Source organism: Cotesia glomerata, linkage group LG1, assembly GCF_020080835.1.
Source record: "Cotesia glomerata isolate CgM1 linkage group LG1, MPM_Cglom_v2.3, whole genome shotgun sequence".
NCBI classification, from domain to species: Eukaryota; Metazoa; Arthropoda; class Insecta; order Hymenoptera; family Braconidae; genus Cotesia; species Cotesia glomerata.
The window spans coordinates 33,059,011-33,073,360 of NC_058158.1; the positions used below are offsets into that span (position 1 = coordinate 33,059,011).

The 14,350-nt window shown below is 33.7% G+C and overlaps 1 protein-coding gene across 1 annotated transcript in view; it reads left to right on the top strand.

Annotated features, from left to right (window-relative positions):
* The window catches only part of LOC123275402 (protein jagged-1-like), a 37,906-nt gene that overhangs the window by 13,752 nt on the left and 9,804 nt on the right, over positions 1 to 14,350 (top strand). The window contains exon 2 of the mRNA XM_044743501.1: positions 3,713 to 4,012. Within this exon, the coding sequence (XP_044599436.1) occupies positions 3,713 to 4,012 (300 nt within the window). The remainder of the gene's footprint in view (positions 1 to 3,712; positions 4,013 to 14,350) is intronic.

Sequence of the window (14,350 nt, forward strand, 5' to 3'; positions counted from 1 at the left end):
GATTTGTAAAAAAAAAGTTTTCTAGCACTTGCTAGTTAATTAAAGTTTTTTCATAATTAATTTGTAGTTGATTTCACTTTTATTATTCCGATAAAATAAATTGTTGTGCGTCTCGATAATTTATTTTGTATACTGAAGCAATAAAAATTCTATGGGCCATTTTCCCTAACCATGTAAATGTACAATATCGTACAATGTACAAACAAAAATACGATAATAATAAATCCAGGATTATATTGCCCAATGTTTCGTTAAAATTTGAAATTTGGTTGTCGTAAAAAATTCATCGCGTGTTGTCACCGATTTGAGCTTTACACATTCATGAATTTGGAAGAATAGAATATAATGTTTACGGTATACAAAACAGTTCATGGATCGTTATTCCTCGTCTTTTATTTTATATTACCGTACTGAAAACATAACATCACACAGCGATACTAAGAGTCATTCTTTTCTGTTCTGTAATTCGACTTGAACACGTGAGGAGACTCCGAAAACTTCAAATAGTATTTAGTTATTCCTTCTTTTATTTTACATTATTTTACTTCATTATTTTTTTTTCGTTGATCTTTTGTTATTTGATTAACTATTTTTGTTCAGTTGTACAAACTTAAGCTCCTCTGTTATGTGTTATTGGTAATTTTTGTCGTGTTGGTCGTGCACGTTCGATTACTCAGCGATTAACATTTTAGTCTTTCTGTTTGCTGAGAGATCTGGGATCTAAATGTGGACATATGCGTTAACTTGAGTGAACATTAAGTCGTTGGACTGAGTATGGTATGTTTATGGTTGTATGGAGTTAAAACTCAACTTATTACTTTCCAAAATGAGAAATGAGAGTTAATGGAGATCTCTTAACAGCAACATCACACGTGCCGTCCCAGTCACAATCCCAATAAATTATTTCTTTCGTTTTGTAGGTGTATGTTATTTAATTACTTGCAATAAAGCAATAAAAGTTTTAAAAATATGTGATGTAAAATAAAATTAACAGCTAATAGCTCAGTGTTATGTATAGCAGTATCGGTATAAAATCTCATTATTGCCTCACTATGTACCAGGTATGTACACTGCCGAGAAGAGCCTATGAGAATTAGTAGTTTGTTAAATAAATAAATAAAAAAAAAGCTACAAGAAATTTATATCGGACATGAAACCTGCCATGAGATCCGTTAAATTCAATTAGAAGCTTTTCTCTTATCTACATTAGCGCGTACATTTTCTAATTATACGACTTCTCAAAGATAAGACGTTAAAGCGGGATAATTACTACGGAGATATTTTTATTTTTTAACGTTCTTTAAATAAACCACAATCGAACAGTCATCGTTACTTTTATTTAATTAGATGAAAATGCGTTATTAAAGTTAATGATATGAATTTATATAACTTTATATTTATAATTATAATTATATTTATAATAAGTACAATCACTCCAATAAATATATTTAATGTAAGATACACAAACATTGAATTTATAAAATGTCAATTAACACTTGAGGCTTAAAGTGATAAATTTATCATCGTCAATACAAAAATTGTCGTGACCTTTTAATCTCCCTAGAGCAAATTTTTCATCACTGAAAAAAACGTCAACATTCATTAAAAAAAATAAAATAAAGAAAAGCAATTACTAAAAATTACACAACTATTAAAATAATTATTTTCAGTAATAAATAATTCATGGAATTTATTTTTATCTAAATAAAATCTTGCATAAAAATAAACTTTTCAAAGTATTATATCACTGTTAATAATAATTATTACTATTAATAATTGAAATTATTCATCCATTGGAAAAAATTTCATTAATATTTATATATTCACCTTTAATATTTTTAAAAACATACATACAAATATCATAATTGATTTGTATGTTAATTTAAATAAAAATTACGTGAAAAAGAGCATGCGATTATATTTATTTTTTTATATAAATGTTTATATATATAGTGATGATAATAAGCGTGGAAACTCTCTAGTACATGATCGATCCTGTCGATATACCCACGGTCGCTTCAATTACTTGAGTATAAGCTCAACTCTCGGCCTCGGGGAAATGTCACTGGTTCGTTAAATGAGGGTATATCACCCATCACCTTATATAACTTATATAGCAAAACCGACTTACAATATATATGTATATAAAATTAAAAGAGAATGAGAATAAGGAGAGGAAGTAAATATATATCCTTCTTTATTTTATTTTATTTATATTATATATGTATATATATTGGCTTTGTGGTGAAAAGCAAAGGCCAGCAGACGATCCTCTAGCTGCGCTTTCTACCTTCGATCTTACACTCTCCTATACGGCAATTATGTAGGCTATGTGAGTTGCTCGTGCATATTATATTATGTGCTCGGTACTCTGCGAGTCCAACTTAACTCTGACTCTATATAAGAGTTTTAAGTACTATCTACATACAGTACTACAGTACTGATGTTTATATATAAAACCGCGACTTAATATACATAGGATGGTGGTATTCCGAAAGAGTTTTATCGTTTTAAAAGTTAGTTGCTGATGCGGGGATACCTCTCTACCTCAACTCCGTATATCTATTTAGTAGTCTCTGGTCTCCACTCCGTAGTCCTTAGTCTCTAGTCTTTTACTCTGTTCAATGAATACACTTTAAATATATGTTTATTTATATATGTATGTGTGGGTAACCCACATGAACTCGCGTAAACCGAATAACGGGAAACGTAGATACATACATGTATATATATCTACACGTTTAGTCCTAATCGGGACGACTCGAGAATTCACCACTAAAATAAAACAAAATCACGGATTGGATAGGAGTATATTAAGCTATTTCGAAACCGTGCTCGAGTTTGTATACCCGGCTCGGCTCACAGCATTTTTTCTTAATTAAATGTTAATAAATGCAGCCGAGATTTTAAACTAATCTAAAATTAATCACTTGCAGAAAATAAGAAATGATTTTTATTTAATTATAATAATGATAATAAATTTTAATTGGTTAATCACAAATTAATGATTTTGAATTTTCTACTGTCAGAATTATGAGGAAATATTTTAATTAAAAATTTTGAATTTACTTTTTACTACAAGACACTTTTTTTAAATATGTATAATGTATAGAGCATTGACGTTGGTGGTCAATCAGTGATGACGATAATAATTAAAAAAAGGCCAATAAAAAAATGAATAATAACCCACTCAATATCTTGATAGTATTATTTACTATAATTATTTATTTAATTTAATTTGATCTCTGTTTTAATATAATATGTCACGTGACTCTTTGTCATAGTCATTAGACTTGTATAAACCACAGGCCATTATAAGACTCGCTAATCAAGTGCCTTTTTTTTCTATTCCATAATTGCTTAACCGGTCAAACATCGTTTTGCCTGGCAATTAGAAAACGTGGGATCGTTCTTGCGAGTTTTAAATTAATCTATGGAAGGATAAAAAATATTGAATCACTAAAAAATAAGAATATCATCACGTGCCGGATTTAATGATAATTCGAAAGCTCGCCAGGCTGTTTGGAGTTTTTTTACGTTCCTAATATACAACTACAATTACTATACTATCTATATCTATATCTGTATCTGTATATCTATATATCTAGTTTTTTAGACATACATAAACATATATTATGCTTCACTCGGTAATTGTATGTTTATGATGGCTGTAGACATAAAGGATATAATTATTGTGTTTAATGTTTGACAGGCGACAACCGGTAGCGGATATTTCGAGGTGCAGATACTGTCGTTAACAAACAACAGGGGCACGCTGGTGGACGGTCGTTGTTGCGGCGGGGGACGTGACTCCGGCGGACGGGGTGGTTTTCCCCCTTGTTCTCAAACTTGCACAACAGCTTTTTGGCTGTGCCTTAAAGAGTATCAGTCAAATGTAACAGCCATCGGCTCCTGTAGCTTTGGCAACGTATCTAGTCAGGTGCTTGGACAAAATACATTTACTCTTATTGAACCTGTCACACTTCAACTTCATTTCACATTCAGATGGACGGTAAGTGTCTATTATAATTATTTATATTAATCATTTATCAAATAAGACACAGACTACTCATCAATGTTCTAAGGTTTATTTACATCTTCTCAGACTCTAAGAAATCATAAATACGTCCAAAGAAAAATTTACTACTATTATTATCATTATGTCTGTCTGTGTTATTTAAATTTAAACCTAAAAAATACCAAAACAATTTATTCCATTTCTATGAATGCTAAAAATATTCCCATAAATCTTTAAAAAAAAACTTGTAACACAATAAAAACAAAATAGTTTCCAAACCTAAAACTATTTATAAAAATACCCGAGAATACTAAAAGCCTATAAAAAGCAGAAAAAAAAACTCGGAGTGGTGTAAAATTTTCGAAAGTAAAAATCACGTTTTATTCGTATTGAAATGCCATACAGTACTGAAATAGCAGATGATTCTTTGGAGCGCGTAGAATATTCCAGGGTAGTTAAACGTGAAAATGCCGGCTTGTCTGGATCTGAATCGGTAGTATATAAGTTCCACCAAACCAACACAGCAGCGAGCTTTTGAAGCATAGAAAATAGGACTCATAATTTCCGCTCCGACGATCGTACGCTCGTTAGTCGGGTTACGTATTCTTGCTCTTCAGCAATTCAGTCTCGTTCCAAAGACTGAGCATCATTCATTCCAAAATACCTCGGTCAAGATTGTTGTTCCTCCTTGGCCCCCTTCTACCTTGTTTTCGACGAGACACATGTCCTAAACACGCATATCCGACAACACATCCTGTCACCCGTGTTGTATGCATGCTCGTTGTGCAATCGTCTGTTCAGGGATCTCATTTCACCTCCTCTCATATTATCATCCATTCTCTTTTCCTCATTTCTCCTTTCTTGTCTCTTGTCTCTTATATACCATACATAATACATAAACATAATATTATTATATTTTAAGCCAGATAAATACATAAGCCCTAGCGTAAACACATACCCCAAGGGTTTTATATAAACCCGTAACCCGTGGCTACGGCTGACTCGGCTGTTGCTCGAACAAAGACGCAAGTTAATTGTGCGATGTTAAACTCTTAACTCTCTCCAGTACCTGATGTGTACCGTAAGATAAACGAGTACATTAAAACGTTCAAGTACTTATTGAAGATGTTCTCTAGTATGGGCTCTCCTACTCTTACTCCTCCTTTTAAATGTTTATATATATAAACACACTCATACATATGTACATGAACACCTATAAATATATATACAAACATATTTCATAACTTTTAAACTCGTTCGTGGACATACAAGAGGTTCCATCCTGCCTCAATCATCTTCATTAACATCAAGTGCCAGCAACCATTAAATTATCTCTTTTTTATTCTCATCCTAATTTTTTTACATCACTCATCTCCTCTGTCCTCTCTTCAAACATTTTTTTAATTTCCTCCTCCCTCTATAAATAACCTCAATCCCCGACTATTTTCCACCAATTAAACTCTTTAACTGAAACATTATTTTTATTCCGTACTAAACCTCGGTTTCCGTTACTATCTCTAATCCTCCATCCGACAAAATCCCAGCGAAATTAAACAAAACACCCGAGTCATAAACCATAAGCTCGAGCCCTTAAATTGTTTCTTTACTTGCTATTATAATTTATTTTATTACTATATTAATTATATTATGTATCCAGTTGGACATAGAGTAAGCTGGAGTAGAGCAAAAACTCTCACGATAAAACCTAGGCTTTTTAGAGTTGAAACACCGTCTTGGCCTCGCCTCCGTTTAGCGTTCCTCGAGGCTAATTCAATTATGAATGTCTCAAGCTGTTCATAGTTGTTAAACACCACTAAATTCGAGTATGAAAAGTAAACACACTTTGCTTACTTGTATGTTCCGGTTCTTATTCCTCAAACTCATCTGTTTTCTCTTTTACAATTTTTTTCTTTACACACTTTACTTTACTCCTAACTCTTCTTATACCATGCTCATTCATGTATATCACACAATTATTTAATACATCATATATATTCCCTTCTGAGCGCCTCGTGCTCTCATCCGCGGGCTCGTTGTGATACTCTCTGGCTTGATAGTAAACATCCGGAAGTTTAGCTATCTGGTCAAAGCACACAAGAGACACATATTAATACAAACATACCTTATTCACACATCAATACACTAAATTCACACACGGTTCATTTATATCCTCATCATCATTATTTACTGAATTTCCTTTAGCCACACGCCGGCTTTCCCGGATATAATCAACTTATAATAACTCGTCATTTCTCTCTTTGTGTTTCCTGCATCGTAATCATATTCAATTTATTTATTCAATCAACCTAATTTTTCAAAAAAAAAAAAAAAATCCAACTACTCTCAATCTCTCACGCGCTCATTTTAGCAAAAAAAAATGAGATCAATACTTGCGTTATAATTGAAAGAAAAGATTGGATAAACAATTTGAATTGAGAGTGAGTAAGGTCAGTACAACGTTAAGAATAAAAAAAAAATTAGCCCAAAGGTTTAAACCTGATCCCGCGCCTTCGGCAACTCATTAAACCATCTCAGTGATGTCTTTCATAAACGGTGTTTGGCTCCCACGAGAAAGAGCGCGCGTTAAACGCCAGCCAGATGCCAGCAGTCAGAGAGTAGCTAAAAGCATGTAACACCACAGATAAAACGAGTGGAATAAGAGAATAAAAGTGAATATAATATAGAGAAATAGCAACTTAAACATCATCAGCGAAAAAGCGTGCCGAATCACATGGGGAACACGGTGGTTGTATAAACGGTGCCGTTCTCCATTACATCGCGAATATTATCTCTCTATACACATAAAACTAAACTATATATAATATATATATGTATAAGTACAGTTTAGAGTAAAAGCATCTGTGCTGGTACTGAGAGTTACATTTCACCATTACATGACATGATGGTATAGAAACATACATATAATATTATCCATACAAATACAAACGGAATTCAAGAGTGGGTAATGTCTAATAGTATACCTCTTCTCGTAAAGAGAGTCGTGCGATGCTTCTATCCTTAAAACCGAATGCAATGCGATGCAATATTGTATCTCCGCAAAGAAGACAAGTATTATAAAGTTTGTCGAGACTCTTTCATTCGTCTTTGGCTATACTTGTTGCTCGCATCTACATCGGTACTCTACTCAGTAAGCTATGCATTGGAAGAATTAAACGCCGTGAGGGAATAGAATGCACGATAGGTGAGAGGATACCATACAACTTTGCACAATCCATATCCTTACATTACAGTCTCTCTTACAAATATATACATAAACATATACAAACACCTATATTTATTATTTATGTACAGTATACGCCTACACTAACATTATTAAATCTTTTATATTTTATCCAAGCTAAAATAATCCATTGTTCTTTTACATAAATACCCTCACCTATGCTGCTATCATTTTTATCTTTATCATTTATTCATATTATCATCTTCTATCTATTATCGGTCATTTTTATATTATTACATGCATCAACAACTGGGGTATAATAGATTGTTCTATCTAAATCATGACGCCTAAATGTCTGCATACCGTAATTTATTTTTAACCATACATGCATTCCTATATTTATCTTTCTTTCACTTTCATGCACATCCCTCATTATCATTCTTACTAATGATTTTCATATAAATCTGTAGCTTATTTGAATTAAATATTAATTTGGTATTTTAATGATAAAATAAAATAAAAATCTATAACTTCTTTAATGGGTATTGCTTCCGCGATAGTCATATGTATTTATATTTATTTATTACTATGACTGTGTCGATAAATGGGCTGAGAGGTGTATGATATTAGACCCGAGCGAATCGCATTGATTACATCAAGTATATTATTGCAATTGCGTCATGTATAATGTATTAAATTGATGGATTTAACGGCAATGGGGTGCTGTTGCTGTTACTGGTACAGGTAATGCCAGAGTGATGTTGATATTGATGCTGATGGAAGAATTTTCTTCGAGAATTGAGGTGAAGGGAAAATAGTTGTTTGAATCATCGGTAATTAGATGGCTTACTAAGATACGGGTACAGATAATGCTAATAAAACAAGTTGCGTGCTGCTGTAACGCAGTTAATTGAAATTTTTTGTTACTTTGTATCGATTATAAATATTTGTGTTTGCTAAGTTGTTTGCTTTGAATATAAGCCTGCTAATTGATTTTGATTCTTATGTCGAGATTATTATTATTGGATTAAAAATATTTTAAAGAAATTATGAAATTAATCAATAATTAAAATGATTGCACAATTAAGTGACTGCTGTGAAATATTGAGTGAATAAATAAAAATAGATAAATCTAAAACAGTAACAGTAACAGTAACATAAGATATGTAGTAAAAGTTGGTCTCGTGTTATATGTGCGGGTTGCATGCGTGCATGTGGGCGCCTCTATCAATGATATGACGTCACGCTCGAGGACCCACGTGGCTGTAGCACATGTGTGGCGCACTGCCAGATACACACATACATCCAGACACATAAACATAAACAAAGTACTCAAAACACCGCCAACCCTTTATATCACACTTTTACTGTACTATATAATATAGATGATAGTAATAATAATATTCCCAATTCAAATCCAAATCCCGATATCATATTATATCGGTTCCACTTGTATCGGCGTCTTCATTAAGACCCGCCGCTATCCACTATAATAACGAAATATCATCAATACGGTAGTTTTAAAACCAAAATCTCAAGCGTTATAATATTAATACCCATGCAGCGAAACAAAATAATACATAAAGAAGAATTTTAAGTATCAACAAAACCGGATTTAACCTTTTTTTTTATCTCCGATGCTGTGTTATACTGCAATTTTTTATTTTCAAACATTTGTTAATTTTATTTTTTAACCATGTGAGCTCTTGAGAACCCGCAGGGGAGCAAGTGACTCACGCTCCAACAGGTGTATACATACCTGCATCTCAGCTCAAAATCGTGGCATAAGAGATTTATGTGCAAGTGAGAAAAATGTTATAAAAGCAACATGTTATAAGAAAAACTTGTAAATTTTTAAATACAATACATACTCGACTCACGATACGGATTTAAAAGGTAGACATAAAAATAAATTGAAAGCAAAAATCTAGTTGAAGAATAAGAAAAGCACCTGAACCAGAATAATGAAGAAAAAATAAATAAAAAGTAAAACCATTACATCGACAAACACACATTGGAACATTAGTGACGAGATTGTACACACGTAATATGTAAAGAGTACGAGTTATACATATTTTTTCATCCACTTGACGTATGCATACGCTTAAATACTATGTGGGTGAGTGTGTGTATATTTGCATGCATGTATATACTCGTGTGTATTATATACATAAGAGATGTGCATCACAGGTGTATAATGGCGTATGTAAATGAGAAGATATGTCGCCACGGTTTAGGCAACGGCTTCTCTGTTTTTTACTCTCATCTCTTCTCGTCTTATCTCCCTTTCTCTGGTCTGTGTATGTATGTATCTATGTATAAATGTATGTACAACTATATGTATTCAATACATTAATCTCTATCCTCTTTCATTTTATCCCTTTTTACTCTTTTACATCTTTTTAACAGAGAAACTCTCTTTCTTCGTTGCTTCCTCCGCAGTCTCATTCTACCTCACTCAGGTTTAAACGTGTGTGAACTTGCTCCGCGAGCCGCATACCAAACCTCTTTTCGGCTTTTCGCCTTACCCTTCGTCAGTGTATATGTCCAAGACCAAGACCAAGACTGAGAGCAAGACCAAGACCAAGACCAGCCAACGGAGAATCGCAGTGGCTCTCCGTTCTTTACAACTCAAACTTATACTCACATCAGACAAGAACCTGAACCGGACTAATATAATAATGTAATAATGTATATAAAATACTTTTAAGCTCGCATCTCCGAGCAAACTTTCAAGATTCACCATTCTATCTTCCATTGTACGTATATAATATATATCCCGTATTTTTTATTACTTGTCTTTAAACATTCGAGTATTAAGTACACGCAATCACGTAAACCTTTTTTACCGTATATATATATATATATATATATATATATATATATATATATATATATATATATATATATATATATATATATATCTACCTCGCTATCCAGCTCCGACAAAAATTAAGCGAAAAATAATTACCTCCGCGAAATAATTAAATGTTAAATCACTGCAAACTAAAAAACGATCAGTTAATTCATTCCGATCGAGTTGTTAATATTTTTGAAACACAACTATTAAAGTTAGTAATTAAAATTTGTTAATTTAAAAAAGCGGTTAAAAAATTTCTTCATTTTAGCTCATCCAACTTTGCAATTATATTCTTCATTTCTTCTCTTCCACTCAGAATCCCCGTGTGCATCATCTCGATCGAAGAATTCTCGAGAGACCTCCGAGTAGAGAAGATATGCTCGTCCTTGGACCCTTTGTAGCTGAAGCATCGACCTTCTGCCTTTTTATTATTATTATCATTATCATCATCATCGTCATCATCATTGTTATTATTCATTGGGGGATCTGATTCCTCGCGTACTACAAAATAGACTATAGATTTTTATAAATAATACATAATAGACCGAATTAAGAAAAAAAAGAAAAAAAAACGGCGTGAGAAATTAAAAGAGCTTCCTTAAATTTAAATTAGCTATTCAACTCTATTCTGTGTTGATTGAAGTCGTTTGAATCTCCGATGATGCCGCGGCCAAGATTTAGGACGCCATAAAGGAAAAAAGAGAGCTCGAGGGAGTCATCGTGCCTTCACGACGTGAGTCTTCCTATACTTCTACCTATCGGCCTCAACTTTACACGTATAAGAAATATATAAATAAATATAAACACAGTGTTAGTAAAGTAGTAGAAGAGTTTGTACGCGTCCTCACGTACAACTTGTCCGATCCTTTCCGCGAAACGCGAGCTGAGGTTCCACACTCGCTGACTGACACAGAGACAACAGACTGAGACCTCAGAGTCAGGCTTACACTTAACTCCAGTGTTCTAGTCATCAGCCTGCAAGACGTATATATATTTATATAGAATACTGTATATTGTATACATATATAAATAAAAGGTATACACATCAGGCTTCTCACGCACACCCAACATGTCATCTCGGTCTCTCCGGATTACAGGTAGGCCGTAGACTATGTGGATATACCGTCGTCGATGAGGTATTAGCTACGTGCCTTGACGCCTGACTCGACGACGCGACAATTTTTTACTACTCCCTCCGGCGACGTCGACAATCTCGTTATAACCACCTGACAAAAGTAGCACTCCTTCATTTAATCAACTCAAAAGCAATTCATTTAAACTAAATGCAATGACCTAAACACTTAGCTTTTTATTATTTATTCTTTTTTTTTCCTACAACTGTGTCTCGCTAAAATATTCCAAACTTTAATTAGATCACACATGTAACGCAAAAAATAAATTATTAACTTTATTAGATAAGATAAATAAATAAATATAAGAATGGATTTAAGAATTGTTGATTTGTAACAATTAAAAAAGTACACTAGCACAGGAAGTTCCTCTGTATTGTTCTCAGGCAAGAGTCCAGTCTCCTTTTCGTTGTTCTATTATATTCTTTTTGCATTAATATGTAGACACTCATGCATAATATGTCCTTAATAGAGGAGCAGAGTTCTATAGAAAAGACGAAAAGACGTTCAAGTGGTAAGGTGAGGTACATTAGCAAATAAAAACAATAATAGCACCAATAGCAATAGCAATAGAATGAAGGAAGGCTTTCGCCGGAACTTGCGCGTATAGTACAATCGATCTAAACGGCTGATTATTACGGTTCTTGTATTGTACCTACGCAATAGAACCGGATGAGCCTCGGGCGATCCAACAAACCCAAACCATTAGTATTCTCAGCAGATCTTGCAGTAACGGAAGCGGAACACTGGGAATTTCTTCCGCGACCTCCCGGACCGTCTAAACATCTCTCTATAAATATACCCAAGCCCAAGAAGCAAAAATAAATAACAAATAAAAAGGGAAAAACTAAAAACAACGGGCAATATTTTATCAATGATGTATATTATGTATAGTCAAAATTTTTGCAGACGATAAAAAATTAAGTCTCGATTATGGCTCACGAGCGTGTCGTACACCGATCGCGACCGCCCACTGCGCTCTTCCTCTCGCTAAGACAGAGTAGAGTTAAGTCGAGAGTCTAATATAAGAATAAGAATAAGGATAAGGATACTATAGAAGATACACGGTGTATTGGAGAGTACAGCCTTAGTGTATAGCTTAAAATAAAACTAACATCGAATAAGAGACAAGAGAGAAAAAGGGTAGAGAAATTGCCGGACCGACAAAGGCTATCGTTTGGGTTACATTAGCGAAACCGGGCGCGTTTCAAAGCCATTCTTCAAACACACTACTCACTACATAACGTATTACATTTGCTCTTCTTCTTTTATTTTTTATTATTATTCTTATTATCTTTCTCTTTGTCCTTCTTGTTTTTATTTTATACTCTTGCGTATTCTTTTTCTCCATTCAGTTCTAAAGCGTCACAACTAAATAAGTAATATAAATTAGAATAATCTTAACATGTAAGCATACGAGGTGTGAAGATAAAAAAAGAAAGCTCAAACAGTAGCAGAAGTAAATGGGTATGACGAAGCAGGAAAAAAAGGCAACAACTAAATAAATGGGAGCGCTAAAGTCGCGGGCGTGGGAAACCCGAGCTTCGAGCAAGCCACCAATTAACACCAATTAGTTCTCATCTACTACTTCTACGTGCTCATCGACAGCGACAACGTTGTCGAACATTTATACATTTATACATTTAAACATACATATTATAGTGATTCGTCTGTCTGGCCGTGCATTACCACTACTACTGACTACCGACATTCAGCATTAAACAAAGTCTTTGTGTATTATCATCATTATATAGACAGAGTACTGAGTATATAAGTAAACACCCACGCATAAAATATCGTACATCAGTCTAAAATTTCCGACATTACTTTCTCGATTGTTATCCTATCCAGAGAGTACCGAATCCGCAGTTTACTTCCTCTCGACTCGTTATGGAGAACACAGAGATCTCCCACTAGCGATTGCTTCAGACTTGCAGTCTCAACTCCGACTCGTCTTTGTAAACTCCAGACTAAAACTCCAATCTCAAATCACGTATCTTATTCACATTCTCAGTACCCACATTAGCTCGAAAGAGTATTTATCATCGCATTGATGCCCCATGCCGCCCAATCCGAGTCCCAGTTACAGTCCCAATACTCACTTGTGTTGCAAATTCAAACGAAACAAACAGCCACGGATCGACGGATTCGCGTAGCATTTAATGCGCGAAAAAAGCAACAACGCATTGCGTACGATGTACGATATTTGCTACACCGGCTTGTCCTATCCTCCCGCCGACGCCAACCACACAAAAGATATCCTGAGCATGCACACGTACACACACCATCGGTATTTATTTATTGCATCAACCGACCGTCACTCATGGCTCCTTCGATCAGGCGCGGCAATCTAACCTGGCCGTTAAAGTCTCAACGTCCGCCAAGTCGCTCATTCTTTTTTATTTTTTATTATTATTTTTATTCTCTCTTCACTCTTTATACTCTCGACTCTTTGACCAGTCTTTGCTTTTCACTCATGTATCAGTCTACAGTAGATATAATACTATTAAACTTACACATTGAACTCTTAGAATAATAAATAATAAAAAATATTAGGTATTGTAGTGCAAGTATAATACAATATAATGTTATAAAAAAGCATTATCCGGAACTCCTTACTCAAGAATTCAATGCGTTCTTCAACGTATCATCAGATAGGTATTTCATGGAGTACGGAATGCTACTTGCAAACAAATGTATTGTCTCATACCGGCATTGAATGTACTTTTAACCGTGGGACTGACTGTTGACATTACGAGCCAAACATTAAAAATAAAAATAATTATAATCATTTTTATTTGAGTTAAATTGTCAGCGACTGTCAAGTTAAGATTGCTTCATTATCTGTCATTTGACATTATCGTATCAGACTATATGTATGTATAACATAATAAGTGGACAGAAATGAATAGTGATAGTACATAGTATACTGAACACGAATCATTAAATAATAATAAATATAATATAATAAAAGTTAGTTGATTTGTGATAATTAAACTGTAACCAGAAGACGAATAAAAAAAAATAACATAACATATGTATCACTTTCTTGCAGCAGTTACCATTTTTGGAAGGCTGTATCTTCCATGCTTGGACACTGACTATGTTAGGACATTTGAAATAAATTAAATGACAGATACTAAATAAATATAGATATTTGT